The sequence below is a fragment of the Lissotriton helveticus genome, chromosome 5_1 (assembly GCF_964261635.1).
Source record: "Lissotriton helveticus chromosome 5_1, aLisHel1.1, whole genome shotgun sequence".
Lineage (NCBI taxonomy): Eukaryota > Metazoa > Chordata > Amphibia > Caudata > Salamandridae > Lissotriton > Lissotriton helveticus.
Genome location: NC_136065.1, coordinates 1,736,440,003 through 1,736,464,213, shown reverse-complemented (window position 1 = coordinate 1,736,464,213; position 24,211 = coordinate 1,736,440,003). Strand labels below are relative to the sequence as shown.

Below are 24,211 nucleotides of genomic sequence, written 5' to 3'. Positions count from 1 at the left end.
TGTTGAATTGTTGTACATCATGGATTCAATGCACTCAATTCCACATCTTGTGTCAGAGTTAGACGATTAGAGCAAAAACACAGGAACAAAATTAATTCTAACAAATCAGAATAACTGCCAGTGCAGACAGGCTGTGAGGTGGAACAAAAATAGAGGGAGATGATACAGTTTAAGATGAATTTCTACACCAAATACCTAGGCATTTACTCTTACTAAAACATTGGAGATCTTGAACAAAGTTAACAACCCAGCCCTCATTGAGGAAATAGAGAAAGAAATATTGTGCAGATGGACCTCCTGTTATATAGTTCATGGATAAGAAGGAACAACACCCTGAAGATGTTAATGGTTCCAAAACAGCTTTATGTGGCCTGGCCTTACCTATTAGGGTTGCCAGTGAGACCCTAGAGTGTACTCAGAAAGCCATTCTGACACTTCTGTGGCAGGGGAAACTGACAAGGATATCGATAATACTGAAGATGAGCTTACCAGACTGTAGTGTAGTTCCTATAGTCCCAATAGGCTCTGCGCATTGGAATAATATCTTCAGTAGTGTAGACGTAGGACTGAGGTTAACTAGGTCTCTACTGACGATATTAGACTTAAGTTTTTGCCAGCTAGCTCAGAGTTCACTAGAAACTTTCTCGAATAAGCGAGGAGGGGTTTAACCTCCCTGGATAGACAAGAAGGGATTTAGTTTCTGACAACCATAAAACATGACAACTTTGCTCTCCCTGATTAAGAGTATATCTCTAGAGTCGTGTGAAAACAAAAGACAGCTATTTCACTCAGTCAAAGGTGCGTACTTAGTTTCACCAGATTGCAGAGAAAAAGAGAGACAGGCGTTTTCAATAAAAGGTGCTATTTATTGAGCAGTCTCTTTCCTCATACAAGAGAAATGAATTGCTACAATTGCAATACTTAAAGTTAAGTAAAGTGCATACAGTAAAAGCAGGTTTATGAAATAATACTGTAAAAGCATGGATATGGTTTCTTAGCCATATGATACTTTAAAATGGATAAAATAGATACATACATATATACATTGACTAATCGTACTCAACTGGTGCTTCTAACTACGCCTACCCCGGTGTACCTGACCTAAGCCTAATACGTGGGAGGGAGTAAGTAAGTAGCAGTTTAAGTTAAGTTTGTTTTGCCAAGAATCTGACTTTGTTTTGCCAAGAATTCTCTGTAAGGGTTTAGTCAGTTCAGTACCTGGGTATTAGAAGGCAGGAGGGCTGGTATCTCTCTCTCAGGACTCGGTATCCCAGTCACCCGCAAGGGTAAGCTGGAAACGCCAGAGGCTGGATTTCTCGGCAAGAGAAAAGACAGCGTCTTTCTCAGCGCGTCAAAAGGGAGGGGCAGCGTCCGTGGGCTCTCGCATCAGCTGGGCTCTCGGGCAAGTAGTAGCTGCTCCAGATTCATCACCACCGTGTGTTTGCTTAAGGCAACGTTGGTATATTTATACCTGCAAGGTGCCGGGTTTGACGTAAGGCTGGACATAAGACGTCAATAAAGATGTCACTAAGAACTGGTCGTTCTTACAGTGCTTTACAGGAGTTCTTCGGACGAAATCAAAACAAAGCAGCGGGGATTTCCCAGGTTGCTGGAGGCTTGGATTTGTTTAAGAACTCGGTGTGCTTTCTAGGGGGCTGGAGGAATAGGCTTGCTTAATGTGACAGCATGCGCTATGACTGAATTATGAAAAGGGTTTCTATGCCGTTGCAGGGATATTATTGATTTATAACCGGACAAGGGCAAAGAATAGGAATATTGATTCAGGTACCTAGATAAAACACACTACAAGACATAAGAAACTAGTACACAGTTGCACGCCTCAGTCATGAGGAATGGGTTCAAAGATTTCAGCACACACTAGGTTCAAATGGATCAGTGAAAGGCAGATCATTTTGGACTTTATCGTGTCTATCACTTACTTCTAAGCTAGAAAAAGTGTATGCAAGTCATATAACGAGGACTTTGCTACACATATGGGACACCTTGGCCACAGGGTACTATTTCACAACATATCCATAACCATACCCCGTAAATCATAAGCCAGAGTTTACAACTGCATGAAGGGGAAATTATTTTGGGCCCCAGCAAGAAGGGTATTGCAGATTTCTGGCTAGTCTGTATGAAAACAGAGAGTTTAGGTCATTGGAAAGTTGATAAAATACATTAAATGTAGCCAAAATTGATCAATTCAGATATCAGCAAGTGAGGCACTGGGCAACCTTCACCCCACTCGAGGAAAAAAATAAAATAGGCAACTAGAGAGCTGACAGTTTGGGAAATTTGCCCAAAAATACACCTAAGGATACATAAGACACTGTCACAAAAGTATATATAAACCTATTGGCTCCCGCCTATTTCCCACTTGCTGCCCTCCAGCCTCCCTGCCTGCCCTCCCACCTCCCAAGACTACTTATGGGAGTCGCTGGGTGGCCGTTCCAAAGCCTCACCAAAGACAAGCCCCTCTGAGCCCATCCGCACCCAGTGCCAGGAACCCAGGTTCTTCTACCCCACAAAAATATACTGCCGCTGACCTCCGAGCCCTGGAATCTGGACACACCGACAACCGCTGCTGCTGAACATCCCTGTGCACCACCAGACAACTGTTCTCCCACTGATACTCCTGCCTTACTTTCAGCACTGAAGCAACCAATGACAGCAGTGACCGAGACCACCACAACACAACTCTAGTGCATCCTACTCTATGCACGGGCACTTGGTAAACATGCCACGCCTACTCACTAGACATCGCCGCTGCCATCCCTGAAGGTTACAAGATAACACACCAAGACTGAAACAACAAGCACGGAGGTAGAAAACCCATCATCTACAGGGAAACCATCCACTGCACGTCATCCCCTGATGACCAAAAACTGGTAATAGAACATCTCAACTTCCAAGTCCACATAGACAGAAAAAGCACCATCAGAGGCACCCTCGCCTACAGACCCCCGGGACCACGCCCAGCTTCTGTAACGCCTTCTTGGAACTTATCACCCGCTCGCAATCAACTCTGAGCACTGCATCTTCCTAGGGTTCCTCAGCTTCCACCTTGATGACCCCCAGAGATGCCAACTCCACCGACATCCTGGCAAGCATGAGCAACATCTGCCTCAAGCAGCTTGTCACTGAACCTACCCACATTACAGGACACACGCTCGACCCCATGTTGACCTCCAGTGACCGAGTCAGGTACATCCACATCATATCACTTACCTAGTTCGACCACCACAGCGTACATTTCACCATCTCAGGACCCACCCACACTGGCACTGTGCCCCCCAGATCCACGTGAAGAGACTGGAAAAAGGTATCTGAAGACCAATGGAACATCCCTGACCCTACAGACAACCCTGAACAAGCAATAAAGAATCTCTCCCAGTGGATCATATAATTAGCCAACACCACCACCCCACCCCTGCAAAGATAGCCAAGATTGCACCATCGCTCCAGCGATTCGGGAGAGAACTCAAGACCTGGATGTTTGAATGATCAAACCTCCACACAGCAGCAAACCGCTCCAGAGCCTCGAGACCCTCATAGTGATTTGCCAAGCTCCAGAAATGTTTGATTGATTGGACAACATGAGGACCAAAAAAACTGAAATATGTGGAGAAATGGAATAATACACGGCTCTATCACTACTCTAATTCACAACCTCAAAACTTAAATACACTCGCCTACACAGATAGTTTGATGCTAAGACTTGCACAATCTCGAAATGACTTTTACCGCTCAGAATTACTTTCTTTCTGCTTTTACTTCGAACTAAGTTAACTGTATTGATCACAGTTATAACATGTTTTTGTATTCCTCATGTGCACTATATGTGATATCTTATATTGTTTATTACGTAAAGTGCTCCGATACCTTTTCTTGGGTCTGGCTAGCGCTATAGAAAACTCTAAAAATAAATAAATAAATAAATAAATCTGGAAAAAACATAATGGATTACTGGAGCGACAACTGGATTCAACAAATCTATTCTGTTTAGAGAGGCCACACTGAATGATTTTTTGGCATTTAACTCCAGGTAAACTAAGTAACTGGTTTAAAGAAATGTTTTCTGGAGAACTGAGGTGGGAGGGGAGACTGCATTCAGGTATGGTGGTCTTTCCCAGTTCTGACAATGTACTGAAAGAAAGCCCTGGCAGCTAGTATGGAAATGTTGGGATTCCTGTCCTGATCCCTTCGGACCCTTGGCTGATGGCGCTAGGATGAAACCGACCAACAGAATGTACAGAAAAATGAGTGGGCCCTGGTGACACAGCTGCTGATTGCGGTCAAGATTATAACACAGAGAATTTGAAAATAAACATTGGCGCCAACTATAAATATGTGGTATAACTATAAATGTGGAAACTGCATTGAAGTGTCTATCAAGGAACTTGATCAAAGACCAAGATTATTTTTGGATTTAGCAACCGGTATTACATTATATGGGCAATGACAATAGAGAGATAATGTGTCGACAAGACTACAAATACTACAATTATCACGAGTATGTACTGTTATAATTGAGAAAGCAACACAGACACTTGTTGAACCCATGCTTGCCTTTGATCTGTTCTTGGCTAAGTTTATGCTATACAAATGCCCCATGCACCTATTCTATATTACTACATATCACCAGATATCCAAACCTTTCTACAAACCCACATTGAGCCTGCATGTCATGTTTTTTATTGAAATAAAAAAGAAGCACTTCAGAAATGGTAACTACAGTTTTAGAAAATAAAACAGTCAATTGGGTTGCTGTTTGAAAAGCAATATTATCTTGTGGGATAATCAGTTTCTCTGATTTTTGCTTGAATTTGTCAGAAATCCAACCCAGTTTCTAAAACAGGAACAAAAAAGCAGACAGTTTGCGGGGGTACTTCCCACAGAACTGCATTCTTTACTTAAGTACACCACATGGTTTAAGGAATAATTGAGATACATTAAAATTGAGCAATACTGGCTCCCCCAGACAGCATGTCACTTACCTCATCACTTCTTGGAATTATGAATGCTGGAGTGTTCATGTTCCAGCTAGAAAACCTGAAGCTGTCTGTGTCAGATTGAATGCTTGGTCTCGGGGATGAGAGTGAGAGCGGTATCTGCAGAAGGACCACAGGAAACAATCAAACACTTACTGTGCCCAACAATAAACCATTTTTGAAGATAAATACTGGTACTTTCGATGCAATTCATTATTAAGCATGTGCAAGGTTTCAAACTTTCTCTCACAAACCTCAAGTAATTCTTATGAATACTACAATTACCACCAGCGGGTATTGGAAGTTTTCTGGATGTGGATTTCCAGGTTAAAAATCAGACATGCAAGCACCTTTAATCTTTTTTCTAGATAAATCTATCTGGGTTCAACGTTTTGAGGAGTACGGTTTTGTGGGGAACGTGAAAAATGGCATTCATTTTTAGCGCCAATTAGCAGTTGAAAGGGAATATTGTAAGTCTGAAGGAAAACAATGCTCAAGGACACAAAGGTAGGAAGCACTTTGTGAGCTATGCCTAGGACAATAATCAGCCAACTCTTTTTCTTATTTAGCAGCACTATTCTGGGTTATTTCATCAGAGACAACATAACGTTGCTACATTTTATGCAATGTGTTTCAGAAATTGGTTTATTAATTTGGATAGGAGGAACCGTTACCAACTCAAAAATACAATCCGGTTAGGCCAAAGCACAGTCACAGATAATTTCTGCTCTCCACCTTCTAGCTATGACACAATCAGGAGGCAATCACCAGATAAGTTTACGTTAGGTTCACGCAGTACCAACAATTTTTAAAGTCAAGAAATCACAATAAAAAATGCTGTTTTAAAAAAACATTTTTGACTGTGCACTGGGACACTGTTACCACTCCCTAATGCATGCGTCTGTCCCCTAAAACATGTTGTTAGTTGGTTATACAGTTGATTGGCTTTTTTTACTTACCTGTAAGTCCCTAATGTAGGGTGCAAAGTGTACCCAGGGACAGTAAATTAAAGGTCACTAATGGACTGCTGCACATATGACACACTAACATGACAATGAAAAACTTGCCTTCAGGCCTACCACTAGCAACTTGGCGGTGTAGGTTTAAACTGCAAATTTGACTGTTGAAAATAACCCCTTTTGTCAGGTCGAAAGCCCTCCTTTGTAATTAGGTTACCCTCTTAGTAGGCCTAAAATGCCCATAAGGCAGGGTGCACAACATTTAAAAGTAGGACATGTAAAAGTGTAATGTTAAACATGTCCTTACAGTGGCAATGCCCTAAAAGAAATTTTCACTGTAAGAGGGTTAGCTGTTCCTTAGGAAAGCAATGGGATACATTCATAAAATGACAATGTCATTCTCGCCTACAAACCATATAGAAAGTTTATTCTTGGACATTTCATAATATTTATTTCAAATTTTTTAAAAGTCACCCTTAACCTGTCTAAAGGTCTCTAGAAGCCAATTTGCAGGTCCTTCCAATTGTCACTCAGACGCTGAATAGTTTGTTCCTGAGGTATGAATTGGCTTCCAGAGCTGAGACAAGGGGTTTGTGTGTGTGTGGGGGGGGGGGGGAGGTTGTCCTGTTCCTCTGACAGGAAGATCAACTAGGCAGTACACCAGAACTTAACTATTTTATAGGTAGAAGCAGCTCGCACCTTGGCTTGCCTCCTCTGTTGTTTTCCTAGTAGGCCAGGCCCCAATCCCAGTGGGAAAGGAACTGCCCCCGAGAACTGATGTTGGAGTGACCACAAAGGAAGGGTTGCTCATTTCCTTGGACACAACTCTAGAGTGAGCACAGGTGCGCTGCACAAGGTAATACATGCTCTACGAAGTTGGAATCAGATTAAGTGGGGCACTTAGGGAATGTTTACAGTAGGGCACATATGAACAGTTGCAAATGTGGGTAGGTTTACCCCTGGGAACTTTTAGTCTGTTAGTCAGGGAGGGGTCTAGAGTCACCACAGCCACAGGTTCGTGACAGGCATATATGTGGCACCCTACGCACCCTCTTCAGAACACTACTGGAGCTGTGGAAGACAGGAAAACGTAAGGGCTGGACCTGCTCCTACTTGCACTCTGGACAAAAAAGTGGACTTCAAGGATGAGTTGGGTGACCTCCTGTTAAGCTACAGGAAAAGAAAGGTTACAAGAAGTCAACTTTCCTGAAGAAGCTTAGCTGACCACTTTCAACTGGACCTATCTTACACCCTGCTGGTGGGTTCTGATGGAGTGAGTTGTGAACCCAAGTGCTGTTCCTGAGGTCCTGGAACCCCTGGTTGGTTTCAGTGTGTGCTCCTCCTGTCCAAACCTAAAATCTGGGTTGTAGAAACTCTTTCAAGACTTTTTGCATGGGGAACCGACAGAAGACTGAGACCAACCTGTCAAGCCGATCTGTCGAGGGTGCATCGCTAGTGGGCCTGACTTTTCCATAACTCCACTCTACACAGCAGCAAATCCAATTCAGTGTGCCGACTGGCAGGTGACTATGTTGAACACTCTCCGACTAAAGCCATGATGTGATCATCTAACTTTAAAAAAAAGAGTCGAAGTCCGAAGGTACAAATCTTCACTGGGCCCAATGCAGAGAGCCGCATCCAGTCGACGTAGATGACTTTTTGGGCGCAAACTTCTCTGAAATTTGCTAATTCCAAAGGTAACACTTTGACCGAGAAAACCTGACCCTGGAGTCGAACCCGAGCTAAATCCCAGTTGGCCTTAAGACTTACTTTTGTCCCAGTTTAATATGGCTAGTGGCTCATGATTGAAGCTTTGCACTTTTTGTCGCTATTTTTATTTAAAACATTAAATAATCCTATCTTTGGTTCCCCTTAATGGATTTTTGTCATTTTGGTGTCATTTTGTTCATTAAAATGTATGATATTTTTATAAAATGGATTGGGATTTTTATTGGGTTGTGCTTTCACCTTCTAACTGCTTTCATGCTTCTAAATGCTTAGACATTTTATTAAGAATACATCTCTGTGCCCTAGCTACCAGGGGTTGAGTTCAGGTTTAAATTACTAAAACCTTTACTAGACCCAACTAGATTAGTGATATTTCTACTTGTGGTGGACTACCATCCAACTCAGATAATAGTCCACTTTCTCACAAGAGAAAAAAAAGAAAAAAGCATTTAATAAGCAAACGTACACCAACCCTATTAGAATAGAATAAAAGGAAACAGAGATATGAATTTATAAATGTTTAAGACAAAAAGTGCCTAAAACAAAGGATCACTGAAAAGTAACAGTTTGTAGCTGATCAGAACCTAGGTGCAACTTCAGGTTCAGGCTGCCCACAACGGAGCAGAGGTCTGAGACACTGAATGGGCTGCCCTTGTCACACTTTTTACCTACGTACTTAAACTATGTTATGCAAGTCAAAATCTTCTAGCGGGGTATGGTCCAATGCTGAAGCTGACAAGGTTCTCTTGAAGCCTGAAACTTAGTTAGTTAATTCCCCACTAAAGTAATTGACTTTTTTGTGAAAACTCAATGAATAAGATGACTGTATATAGTCAAAAACATATTTGATCATGCCAATTTATTTCCTGATAATGTGGTAAATATTTTGTTTAAATTGCTTCAGACAAGGTTTTTTCTATTGTTAATTTTCAAAACTGGCCTTTTCAGAATAGTAACTCAAAATCACACTTCATCATTAACAAGAACTTTAGATTAAAATGCAAATGAGTGAAAGAAACATTTCTCTATCTGATCCCTAATTGGAGTTACCACTTATTAAATGTAATAAGGTAACCCAGTGTTAGTTTATGGGAGCAATAGACTTACAACAGTGATAAACGACTTTTAGGAGTTTTTTTTCCACTGCCAGGACATGTAAAACTTTGGTATACAGGTCTTACTTTTTAAACACCATGCACCCTTCCCTATAAGCCTTTAGGGCGTACGTTAGGGGTGACATACATAATACAAAAAGAAGGTTTAGGCCTGCAAGGGCAGGCCTGAAACATGTTGTACATAGCTACTTTAGTGGGTGGAACAATGAAGGATGCAGCCCACTAGTAGCATTTATTTGCAGGCCCTGGGTACATGTAGTACCTTTTACTATTTACTGTGTCAATTAGGTGTAGGCAAATTTTACCATGTTCAAGGGAGAGAGCAAACACACTTTAGCACTTATAATTAGCATAAAGGACTAGGGCACCCAGGTAAAGTGTGATACATTTAGCCAGCCCAGGTGCACTTACACTGTGAGGCTATGTTCTTGTCTTTGCATTCTGTCACTTGAAGATCTGAATCTATATTGATAAAAATAAAACAATAAATACCGGAATGCAAAGCTAAAAAGCAGCACTGGGTGAATGTTTCGCACCTTCCATGGAGTCGAGGTAAAATTGAATCTCTGCTCATCAGCACTCTTTTTTTATATATATAAATGGGAAACACCAGAGTCTGCAATTGTTAATCGTGGACTGCAGATCTCACTGATAGGGCTCTCATTGGTGGTGAACCCACCGAACTATCATAACAGAGAGCACTGTGTGTGTACAATATTTTATATCTTCCCCTTCAATGCTTTTGTTTGTACAATTTGAATACACTTGGTATTCTAGATTATCCTATAGTTGTCTTTTTATATGTTGTGCAACAAAAGCACCACAACTCTGCCACATCTCTACAGAGTGTGTGTAAAACACAAATCCCACTTGCGTTATCAAGTTGGTGACCTTGTAAGCGTCATCTTTTTCTGTGATCCTGTTTTTTAATCCAAAAACAGAACAGGAATAAAGACAATGGCCAAATTACAGAAATCAAAAGGAACAGAATACAGTAGTTTCATATTGTGAAGAAACCTAGTGATGGCTTTATATTGTTAACACAATAATAGGGTACTATTTGGCAATTAGTTACACTGAGCAGACCCAGTTGAGATGAATGGTACAAAAGGGGGTGGTGATGGACGGAGCATCAGAACCAATCAAACACTCACACCCAGTCAAAAGATCTGGGTTTGATCCATCACCGTTCTTTAGCCCACTCTGCCACCCCAGTTCAGAAATGGCTATATGCAAATCAGTCTGACCCTGTGCCTCATGGGAACAGACCAGCCCGAACTGCCAAGGCATGCCTTCCCTGGACCGGATACAAGTTTCCGAGGACCGGTTTCTGGCATTCCAGCCGTCTTCAGCCCTGCTTGCTTGAATCCAGTGGCAAAGTGAGCAAGGGACTCACGTCTGAGCATACCCTGCCACACTTATGGCGGCCAAAGTGGTACAAAAGGGGGTGGTGATGGACGGAGCATCAGAACCAATCAAACACTCACAGCCAGTCAAAAGATCTGGGTTTGATCCATCGCCGTTCTTTAGCCCTCTCTGCCACCCCAGTTCAGACATGGCTATATGCAAATCAGTCTGACCCTGTGCCTCATGGGAACAGTCCAGCCCGAACTGCCAAGCCATGCCTTCCCTGGACCGGATACAAGCTTCCGAGGACCGGTTTCTGGCATTCCAGCCGTCTTCAGCCCGGCTTGCTTGAATCCAGTGGCAAAGTGAGCAAGGGACTCACGTCTGAACATACCCTGCCACACTTATGGCGGCCAAAGCGGTACAAAAGGGGGTGGTGATGGACGGAGCATCAGAACCAATCAAACACTCACACCCAGTCAAAAGATCTGGGTTTGATCCATCACCGTTCTTTAACCCACTCTGCCACCCCAGTTCAGACATGGCTATATGCAAATCAGTCTGACGCTGTGCCTCATGGGAACAGTCCAGCCCGAACTGCCAATCAATGCGTTCCATGGACCGGATACAAGCTTCCGCGGACCGTTTACTGGCATTTCAGCCGTCTTCAGCCTGGCTTGCTTGAATCCAGTGGCAAAGTGAGCAAGGGACTCACGTCTGAGGATACCCTGCCACACTTATGGCGGCCAAAGCGGTACAAAAGGGGGTGGTGATGGACGGAGCATCAGAACCAATCAAACACTCACACCCAGTCAAAAGATCTGGGTTTGATCCATCACCGTTCTTTAGCCCACTCTGCCACCCCAGTTCAGACATGGCTATATGCAAATCAGTCTGACCCTGTGCCTCATAGGAACAGTCCAGCCCGAACTGCCAAGCCATGCCTTCCCTGGACCGGATACAAGCTTCCGAGGACCGGTTTCTGGCATTCCAGCCGTCTTCAGCCCGGCTTGCTTGAATCCAGTGGCAAAGTGAGCAAGGGACTCACGTCTGAACATACCCTGCCACACTTATGGCGGCCAAAGCGGTACAAAAGGGGGTGGTGATGGACGGAGCATCAGAACCAATCAAACACTCACACCCAGTTGAGATGAATGGCCACACTGGCCTTACTCCTGCTGTGTAGGTTGGTGTTTACATATATCCCTCCCTGTGAAGAGTTGGGGAGAGGACCCGTTTAGACAGAACAGGTGCTGAGGAGAAGTGACCCAGTTATGTGTAAGTGATGGAGAGCATGTTTGGCAGCCTTGTTGGAAGAGGCCATGAAAAGAAAAGAAGTGGAGGATAGGTATGTCCTCTGTGCCTCCCTTTCTATTCACAGTGGCAGGACCATTGTGCTTGGCTTTTTAACACAATGCTCTGGATGCATTCATTTTCAAAATAAACCAGAAATCTGTTAGGGGATATAGGATTTCTCCGTGCATTTGTTTGCTGCACTAACATATCCAAGGAACAGTATAAAAGTAAAATAAGAGATGTTACTGCCCTGGTTCACACGCCCCAAGACACAGCGCCCTTGCCACTGGCCTCACCGAATCTTCTTGTTTAACATTTTGACTCAATGGTTTGGTCTGTCCTATAACCTAAGTTACACCGTGTAGCCACTAGGAAGCACTGAGGAAAGCATTGCCAAGACTGGTAATGTCCGTGTCTTGTAGCTGCCATGGCAACCCTATACGAAGAAGGTTATGTGACGGAAGGACCGTTTGCAAGGACCGCCTTTCCAAGGGGCACGCGAGCAAGAATTTCAGTTTCTTGATAGCCATTGAAAAAAATATTCCCTTAGAATAGATTCTCTGTATCGTTCAGATTATAAATCGTTTCCTAACATTTTATGTGAAGAGAATTTAACTGCCATTTGATAAAAGGCCATACGTACAAAGGCTGTGAGAGCAGGTTGAGCCAAAGAATGGCAAGAGGCACCTGGGCACGAGCCTACATGTCTTGCAGCTGAATAGAAATACTTTAGGAAGATTGTTCTGTGGGTTTGTAATAGTTCAGTATTTACAATAATATAATTTCCTTCAGTTTTCTGTCCACGGAATACTATCAATTACCACATTTACATATCAGTTTGTATATTAAAAGAATGCGCCATTGACTGGCAGATGACGGATTGGGAGAAAAGCTGTGTTTTATGAAACTAAAAGCCGGTTTATTACGGTTAATACACACATTTAACTCCTTTCATGGCATGTCTCCTGGTCATGGTTCTTTTCCTGCCACGGTTACTCTTCAGAGTCGCGGTCTGACGGTAGCCTTGCTCATGAGTCCCAGCTCATAACTCCCATACTCTGAGCCTGGGCCCCCTTGCAGTTAGCTTATCCTGAGCTTGAATGGCGCCCCTCTCCCTTTTAACCTACAGGAATCATGTGCCTCCTCCTGGTTCCTAATTCCTAGTTCATCTCCAATTCCTGGCACGTTCTAGCGTCTTCCACCTGGAAAGAACAAGCACCTATGATCAGGAAGGGGGTGACTGCATAGCCAACCTCTATCTCTACTGATAGAAACCTGGGTTTTAGGACCTCAGGTCCCACCCTATTCCTGTCTCTGTCCCTCCGCCTTTCATTCTCATTGATGAAGGAACTTTCAGGCAAACTTTTCCTCCTCCGTCTCTATTAATCCTCCTTTCATGTGGCTTCACCCCCTACAGATCTCTAGGCATGCCCCCTTCTCCTCACCAACAGTCCTTGGTGTTTTGGGGTTCCGCTTCCTGGAACCTGCAATGCCTCCCTTCCCTGGTCCGCAGCTTTGCTCTGCTCCTTCTGGAACAAGTATTCTGGTGCTATTTTGTTCTGGAATGCTACAAGTTGGTGTTCTCCCTTCTTGATGGCGATCTCCTATCCCCCCACAACAGGCCCCCTTCTTAAATACTGTGCCCCAGGTATCGGACATTTCCCCTACAAAGGCTTGGTTCTGTAGGCAACTAACATTCACCTCCTCATGTGTTCAATTTTCTTTTTAGAAACAATTTTTGGGGTCATGTATTCTTTAACTTCCTAACAACTATGTATCAGAAAGAACTTATATTCATAGCGTTCCTAGGTAAATATACACATGTGCGCTGCAGGGTGGCAGAATCAAAACATATTAATAGGCTTACCTGAGGAAGGGTCCATTGGGATTCAGAGCCGTCTGGTGTATGGAAAAAGGTCCGTCCTTGATCATCCTGGGACATGAGCCACTAAAATAGGAAAATAATTCATCAAAACCAATAACCAAATACAATATTGAGTGTGCTTATTGTTTTAGATTTCTAAATCGCACACAAATTAACCTGGCCCCTGACTTTGGAGTTTTACCTAAAGTTAACTGAGTGAGCGGAGAGACCTGTGGTGATAGTACTTGTTGAACTATAACAGAGATACCCTCTACTCCAGATTGCTCACTGGAGAGAACAAAGAACAACAAAAACAAAGTGATCAGTGGATTCTTGCCTTAATTTAAGGAAGTTTTAATTAATCTGAGCCTCATTCCAATAACTTTTTCACTGGGTTACGACGAACATGGAACAATCATCTGCAAATGAGATTTGGTTTAGCCTCAATACAACAGTCAACGAGATTGTAAGGCCACTTCCACTCTGCATGGCAAAATTGGAAGCTCCAGACCTGCTTTGGCTAAAGTGAGCCACATCAGTCAACACTGCTTTACGAAGAAGAAAAGAATGAAGAGCAAGGCCTAACTCAGATGAACAGGAATTAGAAGAGGATACAAAGGACATGTGATGATGATGAGGATGATTGCATTTTATAACACGCACGGCTACTCCAAGGAGTGTCCATGTGGCAGTAGGATACATGAGGAAAGTAAATGTTCATTTTTTGGGTGAATTCTGCAGCTGTATTCCGATTATTGGCTATTTTTGAGACTATGTCTTTTCTATCCTTCCTAAAGTTGCCTTCCCTGAATGGACATGTGTACGCTTGTACGTGCATGCCTGCAACACTTACCATCTCATGTGTAGTAATGTGTGTGTACACTTTTTTTCCATCTTTGTTGGTCTCACAGGACCATCCTGGTGGTGAACCGATGTCATACGCTAATGGTGATCTCTCCGGTTGAATAAAAGGGAAGAATAAGTTGTGGTGGGTTTCATGCGGAGAGTAGTCCTCTGCAGGAAAGGCATCATACTCTGGAGAATACTCAGGATAGTCTGTTTCCGGTGTGGGTGGCTAAAGATATTCAAGAAAAAATAAGCCATGAGTGATATTTAAATGGTTTATATAGCAGCCATTTTCAATTACATTTTCTACCACCGCTGACTAATCAGTAAGTGTTTTTTTTTATCTTACTGATCAAAGCACATCATATTTAGACCTTACAGAGATCAACAAACTGAAACTCCTGGTAGACCTTTAGGGACAATAGGCAGCAATTGAAACACATCTTCATAAGTGTTGTCCTATGATATACGTCACATAGGACAATAGGCATATTTTGCAGTGTGAGCCTTCAGTTAAGCTCAGAAAAAAAAGATAATTATGTCACAAACCGCACAGGAGATTTCGATACTTTTAAAATGTAACCATTTTTACCTAGGACATTGACTTTTCCCATTGCTCACTGCAGGGACTCTGTCTCCATCAAAACTTCCTCTTACACATAACCAAGTTGTCTCATCTAATATTACAGCATGTAAGAACCATTATTTTTAGGGGCTGGTGTTTTGAGCCCTAAAATAATAGTTTTGATGATGAACCATGGGGTTAGCCGATGTACATATTCGGTCCTGCAGGGGGCAAGGGGTGCAGACACTCCCAAAACCGACCAACAGAACAGGCAAATGCAAGATTTAACGGAATACTGAAATAAAAGCAGGGCGCGCAATATAGGACATACTATAGTAAAAGTCCTTTCCTGGAATATCGCCGGTGCCAAAGAATTTTTAAGCAACAGTAGGAAAACAGACACTTGGGATATATATGACATCATTGCTCTGCAAGAAACCTGGCTAACAGAGCCAATCGATGTTCCAGGTAGAATTTGTTTCCATGTCAGCGCAATTCGCGCTCAGCGCTACGGTCGAGCAAAGGGGGGTCTGTCGGTCTTCATAAGTACTGCACTAAATGTCAAGGCCTCCCAACTGGCAGCCTCCGTACCAGACATGCAAATAATAAAATTAGAGAGGGTATCCCAGGCTGGTATCGGAACTATTATATTTATCAATATATATGCCCATCCAAAAACAAAGGTAAAAAAATAATTATTCAAGGGCATTAATAATGTAATATCAGGTTTCCGCCTTGACCATCCAGAATGGGAGATAATCCTGACGGGCGATTTCAATGCAAATCTCATACAGTCCCCAGAAGAGGAAGACAATATCTTGGCTGCAAATGAATTCTGGGCGGTCGAAACACAGGAGATCCCGCCAAGCAAGAAGACCGACCAAGCGGGAAAACAGTTGATGTGGGCCTTAGAAAACCATGGGTTGAGCGTACTAAACGGAAGAAACAAACATGATAAACCCCCTTCAATTACCCACATCGGCTCCAATACGAGCACAATTCTGGACTACACCATCGTCTCGCTCCCCTTGCTGGGGTTAATCAAAAGTTTCCAAATTCCAGCATATTGAGATTAAATTAGCACCATTTAAACACTTAAAAGCTTGATCAATAGGTGGGGAAATAACAACAGTCAACCTGAAACGATTAAGGTGGACGACCAATTCACTACTACAAATAGCCAAGGAGGCCAAGCACTTACTTCAAACCATAACCGATGAAAACGAACTGTGTGCAGAAACATGGACTGCCTTTTTGGAGAAGCTACCAAAAACTGGAGTTAATCTGCGCGCGAACTACAATCAATAGAAACAAGGACAGACCAGCAAGATCATACTGTCCTTAAGAAGGCGTCTGCGAGCGTCCATGAGGCATGCAAAGGATCGCAGTTTGGATTTGAATGTTTGGCAAACGTTTCGATTAATCAGGAAACAATACAAAAAACAAATATGGCTAAAAAATAAAACCAAGGTCTCCGACTTCTGGACCAAATTGCTACACAACACAAAAAAATCAGACTCCATAGCATTTTGGTCACAAGTAAATTCTCTAAATAGATCAGTACAAACAGCAAGCATGACCTGTGTTACGGAAAATGCATGGGTCCAACATCTACTTGACACTTTTTCGGTAAACCAACTAGTGCCGCCTAAAACACCAGCTCAAAAAATACTAAAAACAGCGGAAGTGAAGACCACAGTCCCTGCAGAATTTGACATTTTGAGTGTCGACCAGCGAGGCGGAGAACAGTCTTCCAGATCATACGTGGATTTCGAAACAGCGCAAATAGGAAATGCGTTACTTACCTGTAACTGCAGTTATCCAGTATTAATGTCTTTCATAGATTCACATGCCTGAATCATTCCCCGTCGTCGAGACGGGAGCCTCCGGTATATAAAAAAGTAATGTCCTATAGACATACATAGAGAAGAATAGGCCTAAGGATCCCACCTTAGTGGCCTATCTACGTCCTTTTGTAAAAAGGACCAAACTAGAGTAGGCCCAAGGGTCCCACCTTAGTGGCCTATCTATGTCCTTTTGTAAAAAGGACCAAAGTAAAGAAGCCAACCAATCAGCTACTACCTCCTTCTAGAACCTTCCTGTCAGGAACCTAGGTCTCTCAGATTTTCGTACGCACCAAGCTAGGTAGGCGTAAACTTGTTAGAGAGATAGGTGAGTCCTTCCAGGGGAGGCGGGAGGGTGCATGTGAATCTATGAAAGACACTAATACTGGATAACTGCAGTTACAGGTAAGTAACGCATTTCTTATCCAGTATTTGGGTGTCTTTCATAGATTCACATGCCTGAATCAGAGTAGCAAGCAATATATTATGCACATTGTTGGTGGAACATCATATATGAGTCTGTAGATAATAATGTCATGTAAATATTAGTAAAAGAATGTGCATACCAGTAAAGGATGGAGGGATGACAGAAGGCTCACCTCACTGGAATAGATGGTGAAGCACTGCTTGGCCCACTGCTGCATCCTTCATCAGCTCAGTGTCCAAGCAATAGTGCCTGGTGAAGGTATGTGGGGACTTCCAGGTCGCCGCTCTGCAGATGTTCAATACCGGCACTCCAGCAAACAGTGCCGCAGACGTGGACATGGCTCTTGTCGAATGAGCTTTGACTCTTGAGTCCAAAGGTCGTCCGGCCTTGTCATGGCAAAAGGTGATCGCAGAGGAAATCCACCTTGAAATGCTTTGTTTTGATAAGGGCATGCCTTTCCGTGGTCTACTAAAGGCAATAAAGAGTTGAGATGATTTTCGGAAGTGTTTTGTCTTGTCAATGTAGAATTTAAGACATCTTTTCAGGTCCAAAGAATGTAGGGTTTTCTCTGCTACAGTGGTAGGATTCGGAAAGAATGACCTGAGTACCACTGGTTCGTTGAGGTGGAAGTCCGAGGGGACTTTCGGAATAAACCGAGGATTAGTCCGTAAGATGACTCTGTCCTCCCTGAATTGAATGAAAGGATCTTGAATTGAGCGAGCCTGCAACTCACTGACCCTTCTGGCAGAAGTCAGAGCCAGGAGGAGGGCTGTTTTCCATGAGATAAATTTGATGTCTGCCCTATGGATGGGTTCAAAGAGGTGCTTCATTAGTTGGTGAAGGACCACATTGAGGTGCCACGACGGAGGGATCAGTCTTGGTCGTGGGAAGGATCTGAAGAGACCTTTAAGGAACTGTTTTATAAGTCTGTTTGCCCACAGGGATGGACCCTTAGAAGTCCTGGTGAATCTTGAGATCGCCGCCAGATGCACTTTAATCGATGCGTGTGCAAGGCCCGATTGTGGCAGATGTAGTAAGTATGGTAGCAGCTGCTGTGGAGTGATGTGGAAGGGGTGCAAGCCTTCGGCCACACACCAAGAGCAAAACCGCTTACATTTTAGTGAGTAGGTTTTATTAGTGCTGTCCGCTCTAGCCTTTGCAAGGACGTCTCTGCACTCCTGCGGGATGTTTAGGTGGCTGAATTCCCATTACTCAGGAGCCAAGCTGACAATTTTAGAGAGCTCAGGTTCGGGTGAAGTACATGTCCTTGGGACATTGTGAGCAGAGCTGGATGTTGACGCAGGCGAATATGTGGCTGGGCAGAGAGGCGGTGAAGGTCCGTGAACCAGTGCTGCCTCGGCCAGAATGGAGCGATCAGAATCAGAGTGCAGGGCTCCGACTTCATCTTCCTGAGAACCCTGGGTATCAGTGGAAATGGCGGAAAGGCGTACGCAAAGACGTTGCGCCATGCGATGGAAAATGCATTTCCGAGGGTTCCTGAGTGGTGATGCCTGCTTGCGAAGCTTGGGCATTTGGCGTTCTCTCTCGTGGCAAAGAGGTCTATTCGCGGAGTTCCCCATACCGCGAAGATGTGTTCCAGCACTTCCATATCTAGTTCCCATTCGTGGGATGGAGACCCCTGTTGCTCAGAGCGTCCGCCAAGACATTGTCCTTGCCCGGGACGTACTCTGCTTTCAGTGTTATTCCATGTTTCAGAAGCCAGTTCCAGACTCTTTGTGATTCTCGAGATAGTGAGAGTGATCGCGTCCCCCCCTGCTTGTTCAGGTAGTGCATCGTCGTGGTGTTGTCTGTCCTGAAGAATAAACCAAAAAATACGCCAAAACTGATGTGTGAATTCAACACTAAAATTTTTAACTCGTAAGGTAGAGACACTAATCCAAACCTGAGATGTTGCCAGCAAATAGCGATTTATTCATTTAGTTTGAGAAAGTTTAGTTTCAAACAAATATTTACATTTTATACAAAACTACACCAATATATCATACAACACTCGATCAACTCATCATCCATATCACAATCACACGAAATCAGACATCCATAAGTGCACCAAATTAAGAAATTGTCACAAGAAAAAAGAACGTGGTAATAGAAAGAAAGAGACAAAAGGCTGCTCAAACAATATACATCTGTAATATACCATCTATCTATACAATATGTACACTAGGAAATTAATCATAATCAACTTAGATGACGTAACACACTGTATATATACAGATTAGAGCATTCAAATTAACACTTGTTTGAATTTTTAAATTTAGAGAGAGCAGCACTTTGTGAAGGGGCCTACGCGTTTCGAGTCCTATACAATGAGGGGACTCTCATCAGGGCCATGGGAAATTATCTGAAAAGAAAAAATGTATCTCCATGTCAGAAATTTTGCTCAAGACCTTTTTAAGTGATTTTTTGGCATCAACACCAATCCTCTCACACTGCTTACCCTACTGGTCTGCAAGGCCACTTTAAAGGTGTAGAATGTAGGGACTATTTGGAAAAGACGTGGTCATGCTGAAAAATAAAGGACAAACCTTAGCCTCCAGTGTTAACACTAGGCGAATACACATTAAAGCGTTACGTGGAACATAAAAGTTTTTACCTCGCTAAGTTTAAACTTAAGTTTAAACGGACCCACGGAATCAGGGACACAGTGTTTCTCCACTAAGTAGTCCAACAGAGTAGCCACGGACGAGGGCAGAGAGGGATTTATCGCCTACAGGGGAACCAAAAAGGCAGTGTGTAAGGGTCTCTGAAACAAACCTAGGTGTGTTGACACACTCATGTCATAAAATCATGTACACGAAAGACAGGGTCAGAAGGCTAGAGGAAATCTCACCTCTGCAAACTAGGGCTCAGGGCTCGGATTGTAGACGTCCCTTTCGTATTTTAACAAATACTGGATTGTATTATTGGCTCCTCTGCAGAGTCGGACTTAGGGCTCGGACGGCAAAACGTCCCTTTCATATGTTTACGAATGCTGGATAGTCTGTTTTAAGCTCCTGAAAGCGAAACCAAGGCGTTAGTCACCGGAATCCTTTCACATAATTGACTGAAAGTAAATAATCACCGCGTTCGTGGGAAATAACACTGTACCTGGTAGAAGCTGAGTCCGTGTCTCGGGCGGCGTCTCCTGAGCGCTAATCCTTCGCGCATGCGCCGTGGATAGCGGGTCCGGCAATGGAAATCTTCTAATATAGCGTGTCCACATTACACGCTAATCTCTAGCGCATGCGCGCTAGGATGTGTCCTAAGTTAGTGGCGCCTGCTCTCCAGGCAACTGCGTCCTACATTCTATAGACAGCATTAGGCGGTTTATACTAGTACAAAGCCTAATATATGCGTGATAGAACTGGTGGAGACAAACAAAGCGGATTTACCTGGCCATAACTGAGACAGGATAGTTTACAATTTATAAATCTCTGATAGTTCGTTCAGGCCGGTGACGGCCGTGTTGAACTTTACAATGAGGAGCGCCTCCCTTTTGGAGAGTCTGGCGTCCCAGTCTCCTCCTCTGGGGTCGCACTCGACCTTGGAAAATTATAGTCCATTTAAGGTCCTTAATTTGATGGAACAATCTGTTCCAATGATTTACCAGTGGAGCTGTTTCAACCCGATTTCTTAGTCTGGATTTATGTTGGGAAATCCTTTGTCTGGCCTCCTGGTTCGTTTTCCCGATATACAGGAGTCCACATGGGCACAAGATACCGTACACCACATATTTTGATTTGCAATTGCTATGGGTGTCGTGTTTCCATGAGATACCTCTGTGTTGAAACAGAGATCCCTCTATTGTAGACTCGCAGCAAACACAGGTGCCGCATTTGTGGTGCCCTGTGATCGGATTTAACCCCATCATTTGTCTGATAGTAGGAGGTGTTTGTCTTGGAGTGGCTGCTCTTACTACAAAATTGGCAATGCTTTTATCTTTTTTAAAAGCAAAAAGAGGTGGTTCCTTTAAGCATTCCTCAAGGTTCTTCACAAGGTGCCAATTTTGTTTTATCACTTTTTTTAGTTGATTGGCATTTGGACAGAACGTTGTGACGCACACCTGACGTTTTAGCTGTGGTTTGTTACGTCGTTCCAGAAGGGTTTCCCTTGGAGTCCAACGTGCCCGTTTCATACAATTAGAAACCAGTTTCTTAGGGTATCCACGATCACACAGCTTTTTCACTAGATTACCAGCATGATGCTTATAATCGTTATTCATTGCACAATTCCTTCGAATACGAAGGAATTGCCCCAGTGGCAGGTTCTCTCGCAGACTCCTTGGGTGATTGCTTGAAAACAGAAGGGCTTTATTCCTATCTGTAGATTTTACAAAAAGCGATGTTAATAATTTTCCTTCATTTGGAAAGACTTCCACATCCAAAAAGGATATTTTTTCTTTTGACGATGATATACTAAATTTGATATCCACTGTTCGTGCGTTCAGCCAGTTATAGAAACATTCCAGTTCGTCCTCATTGCCCTTCCACACCATAAAAACATCATCAATGAAGCGTAGCCACGCTCCAATGTGGTCTTTAAAAGGGTTATTGTTGTAAATGAAAGTGTCCTCATAGAGAGCCTTAAAAAGGACCGCCAATTCTGGGGCGAAGGGACACCCCATCGCTACTCCTTTTACCTGAAAATAGAAGTCCTTCCCGAAGCAAAAATAATTCTTTTTCAAGGCAAAGGATGCCAAATCGACCAAAAATTTGGTCGGTACCTGTACCGGTCGAGTTCTTAGCTCCAAAAAATAAGTCAGGACTGCTATGGCTTCATCCTGTGGTATCTGGGTATAGAGGGCATTGACATCCAAGGTGACTAAGATGTCCCTACCCTTACAGAACTCAATGGTATCCAGTTTATTAATAAAATCCGTCGTGTCCTGTAGGTACGATTTTACTAGGCTCATGAACTCCTTCAAGAACACGTCAACATATTTAGCGACCGGTTCGAGTAATGAGTCGCACCCTGCTACAATCGGTCTACCGGGGGGTTTGTTGGCGTCTTTGTGTACCTTTGGTAAGATATAGAATAAAGGTATCTTGGGATGTTTTTTCTGTAGAAATTCAAGTTCTTTTGGGCCTACAAAACCTTGATCATAGCCTTCCCTGATGATCGAGAATAGGTGATTCTGTAACTCAGATGTTGGATCTTTCAGAATTTTCTTATAGCATTCCTGGTTGTTTAATTGCCTTAGGACTTCCTCATTGTAACAGATAGTGTCCCATACCACTATAGCCCCGCCCTTATCGGCTTGCTTAATGGTGATAGTGGGATCATTCCTTAAATCTAGAAGAGCTTGTTTCTGTTCTTTAGAGGTATTAAATTTGGTGTATGTTTTCTGCGATTCCATGGCAGAAATTGCAGACAATACAGTTTTTTCAAAAACCAATACCTCCTTTGGTATTTTATGCCCTGGCGGGCAAAAAGCAGATTTATTTCGGAGCCCCGTAACTTCAGGACTCGCGGCACTGGGGTTACCAGCAAAAAAAGTAGCAAGTCTTAGTTTGCGGCAGAACTCGATAAACTCAGTTTTCATACGAGTAAAATCAGTCCGTTTTGATGGAACGAAAGAGAGTCCCTTGGAAAGGACACTCTCTTCAGCTGCCGTGAGTAATTTGGGTGAGAGGTTGAAAATGGGTGACACTACTGATTTTGATAGTGTTGACGCCGAGTTCTCATTTCCCACCGCACTTTCGCCCTTGGGCGTGTTTGGCCTCTCCCTAAAAAAGAACTCTGAGCATTGGTCTGTTGTTGCTGGTTCTGATTCCATTGTCGGTTCTGATTCTGTCCGCTACTACTATTGTTCCCACTGTTGTCACTTTCACCACCCGAGGAGGAGGTGTCTGAGAAAGTGATAAACTGATTACGGGATCTGCCGCGGTTCCCTGGTAGGAAGCGCCTTGAATCTGGTTTGGTGTAAAAATCAGTTTTTAAAAAGGGGTATATGTTTTCGAGGGAAAAGTTCTTTTTGTCCTTCTCGAACTGGTTGGTTTTCTGAGTCACACTAATATCTTTAAAGTCTTGTATATCTTTAGAAACTTTGTCTATTAAGGCCTTAGCATCAACTAACGCAGGATTGCTAAGTATCTCAGATTCAAGTTGGGCTATTTGTTCAAGTTCCTGTCTAGAGATTCTAACAGCTGTCTCTACAGTGAGGACCATAAGGTCTCTACTGCATTTGGTCTCTATCTGACTGAAACCTTTTTTGAATATAGGGTCTTCCGTAAAGATGACCGGAATATTTTTAATTTGAAGACCACCCGGGATCGTACCTTCCCTTAAATGTTGCAAAAGGAAATGACCATGTAGGTCAGTTCTAATTTGTTTTTTTCTCAGCCTAAGTAATTTGTCTGTCTCGTTCTGTGCAGTAGCCGAGACACTGAGGGTTACTGAGGAGAAGACTGGTGGATTGCTCAAAAGATCTTTTATGTGGTCTTCAGAAAAGGCTAGAGTGTCCTTTTCTGCCATGAAGGAATGGAAATGACACGAAAATGACCAAATACAAACGAAAAAGGGGAAAAAATGATTCAAACACACAATGTAGGACTCTGGGGTCCAAGTGTCCCAGTAGTCCGCAATGGAACAAGAAATTAATTCAACTCGTTCACAATAATTGTGACAGACAAGGAAAAAACTTCGCGAGAAGGATCCCGCTATAAACTATATGAACAACGAAGAGTTGGCTCTTAATCAGTTAGGCTGAGCACTTGTACAGAATAAACCAAAAAATACGCCAAAACTGATGTGTGAATTCAACACTAAAATTTTTAACTCGTAAGGTAGAGACACTAATCCAAACCTGAGATGTTGCCAGCAAATAGCGATTTATTCATTTAGTTTGAGAAAGTTTAGTTTCAAACAAATATTTACATTTTATACAAAACTACACCATTATATCATACAACACTCGATCAACTCATCATCCATGTCACAATCACACGAAATCAGACATCCATAAGTGCACCAAATTAAGAAATTGTCACAAGAAAAAAGAACGTGGTAATAGAAAGAAAGAGACAAAAGGCTGCTCAAACAATATACATCTGTAATATACCATCTATCTATACAATATGTACACTAGGAAATTAATCATAATCAACTTAGATGACGTAACACACTGTATATATACAGATTAGAGCATTCAAATTAACACTTGTTTGAATTTTTAAATTTAGAGAGAGCAGCACTTTGTGAAGGGGCCTACGCGTTTCGAGTCC

At 43.0% G+C, this 24,211-nt stretch overlaps 1 protein-coding gene across 7 annotated transcripts in view; it reads right to left on the bottom strand.

Moving 5' to 3' along the window:
• The window catches only part of ARHGAP27 (Rho GTPase activating protein 27), a 627,637-nt gene that overhangs the window by 81,974 nt on the left and 521,452 nt on the right, over positions 1–24,211 (bottom strand). For all 7 annotated transcript variants that reach the window (XM_078645012.1, XM_078645013.1, XM_078645010.1 and 4 more), the window contains 3 exons: positions 14,160–14,381; positions 13,310–13,390; positions 5,004–5,117 (listed from right to left, as the gene is read on the bottom strand). In XM_078645012.1, coding sequence (XP_078501138.1) covers positions 5,004–5,117; positions 13,310–13,390; positions 14,160–14,381 — 417 coding nt within the window. The remainder of the gene's footprint in view (positions 1–5,003; positions 5,118–13,309; positions 13,391–14,159; positions 14,382–24,211) is intronic.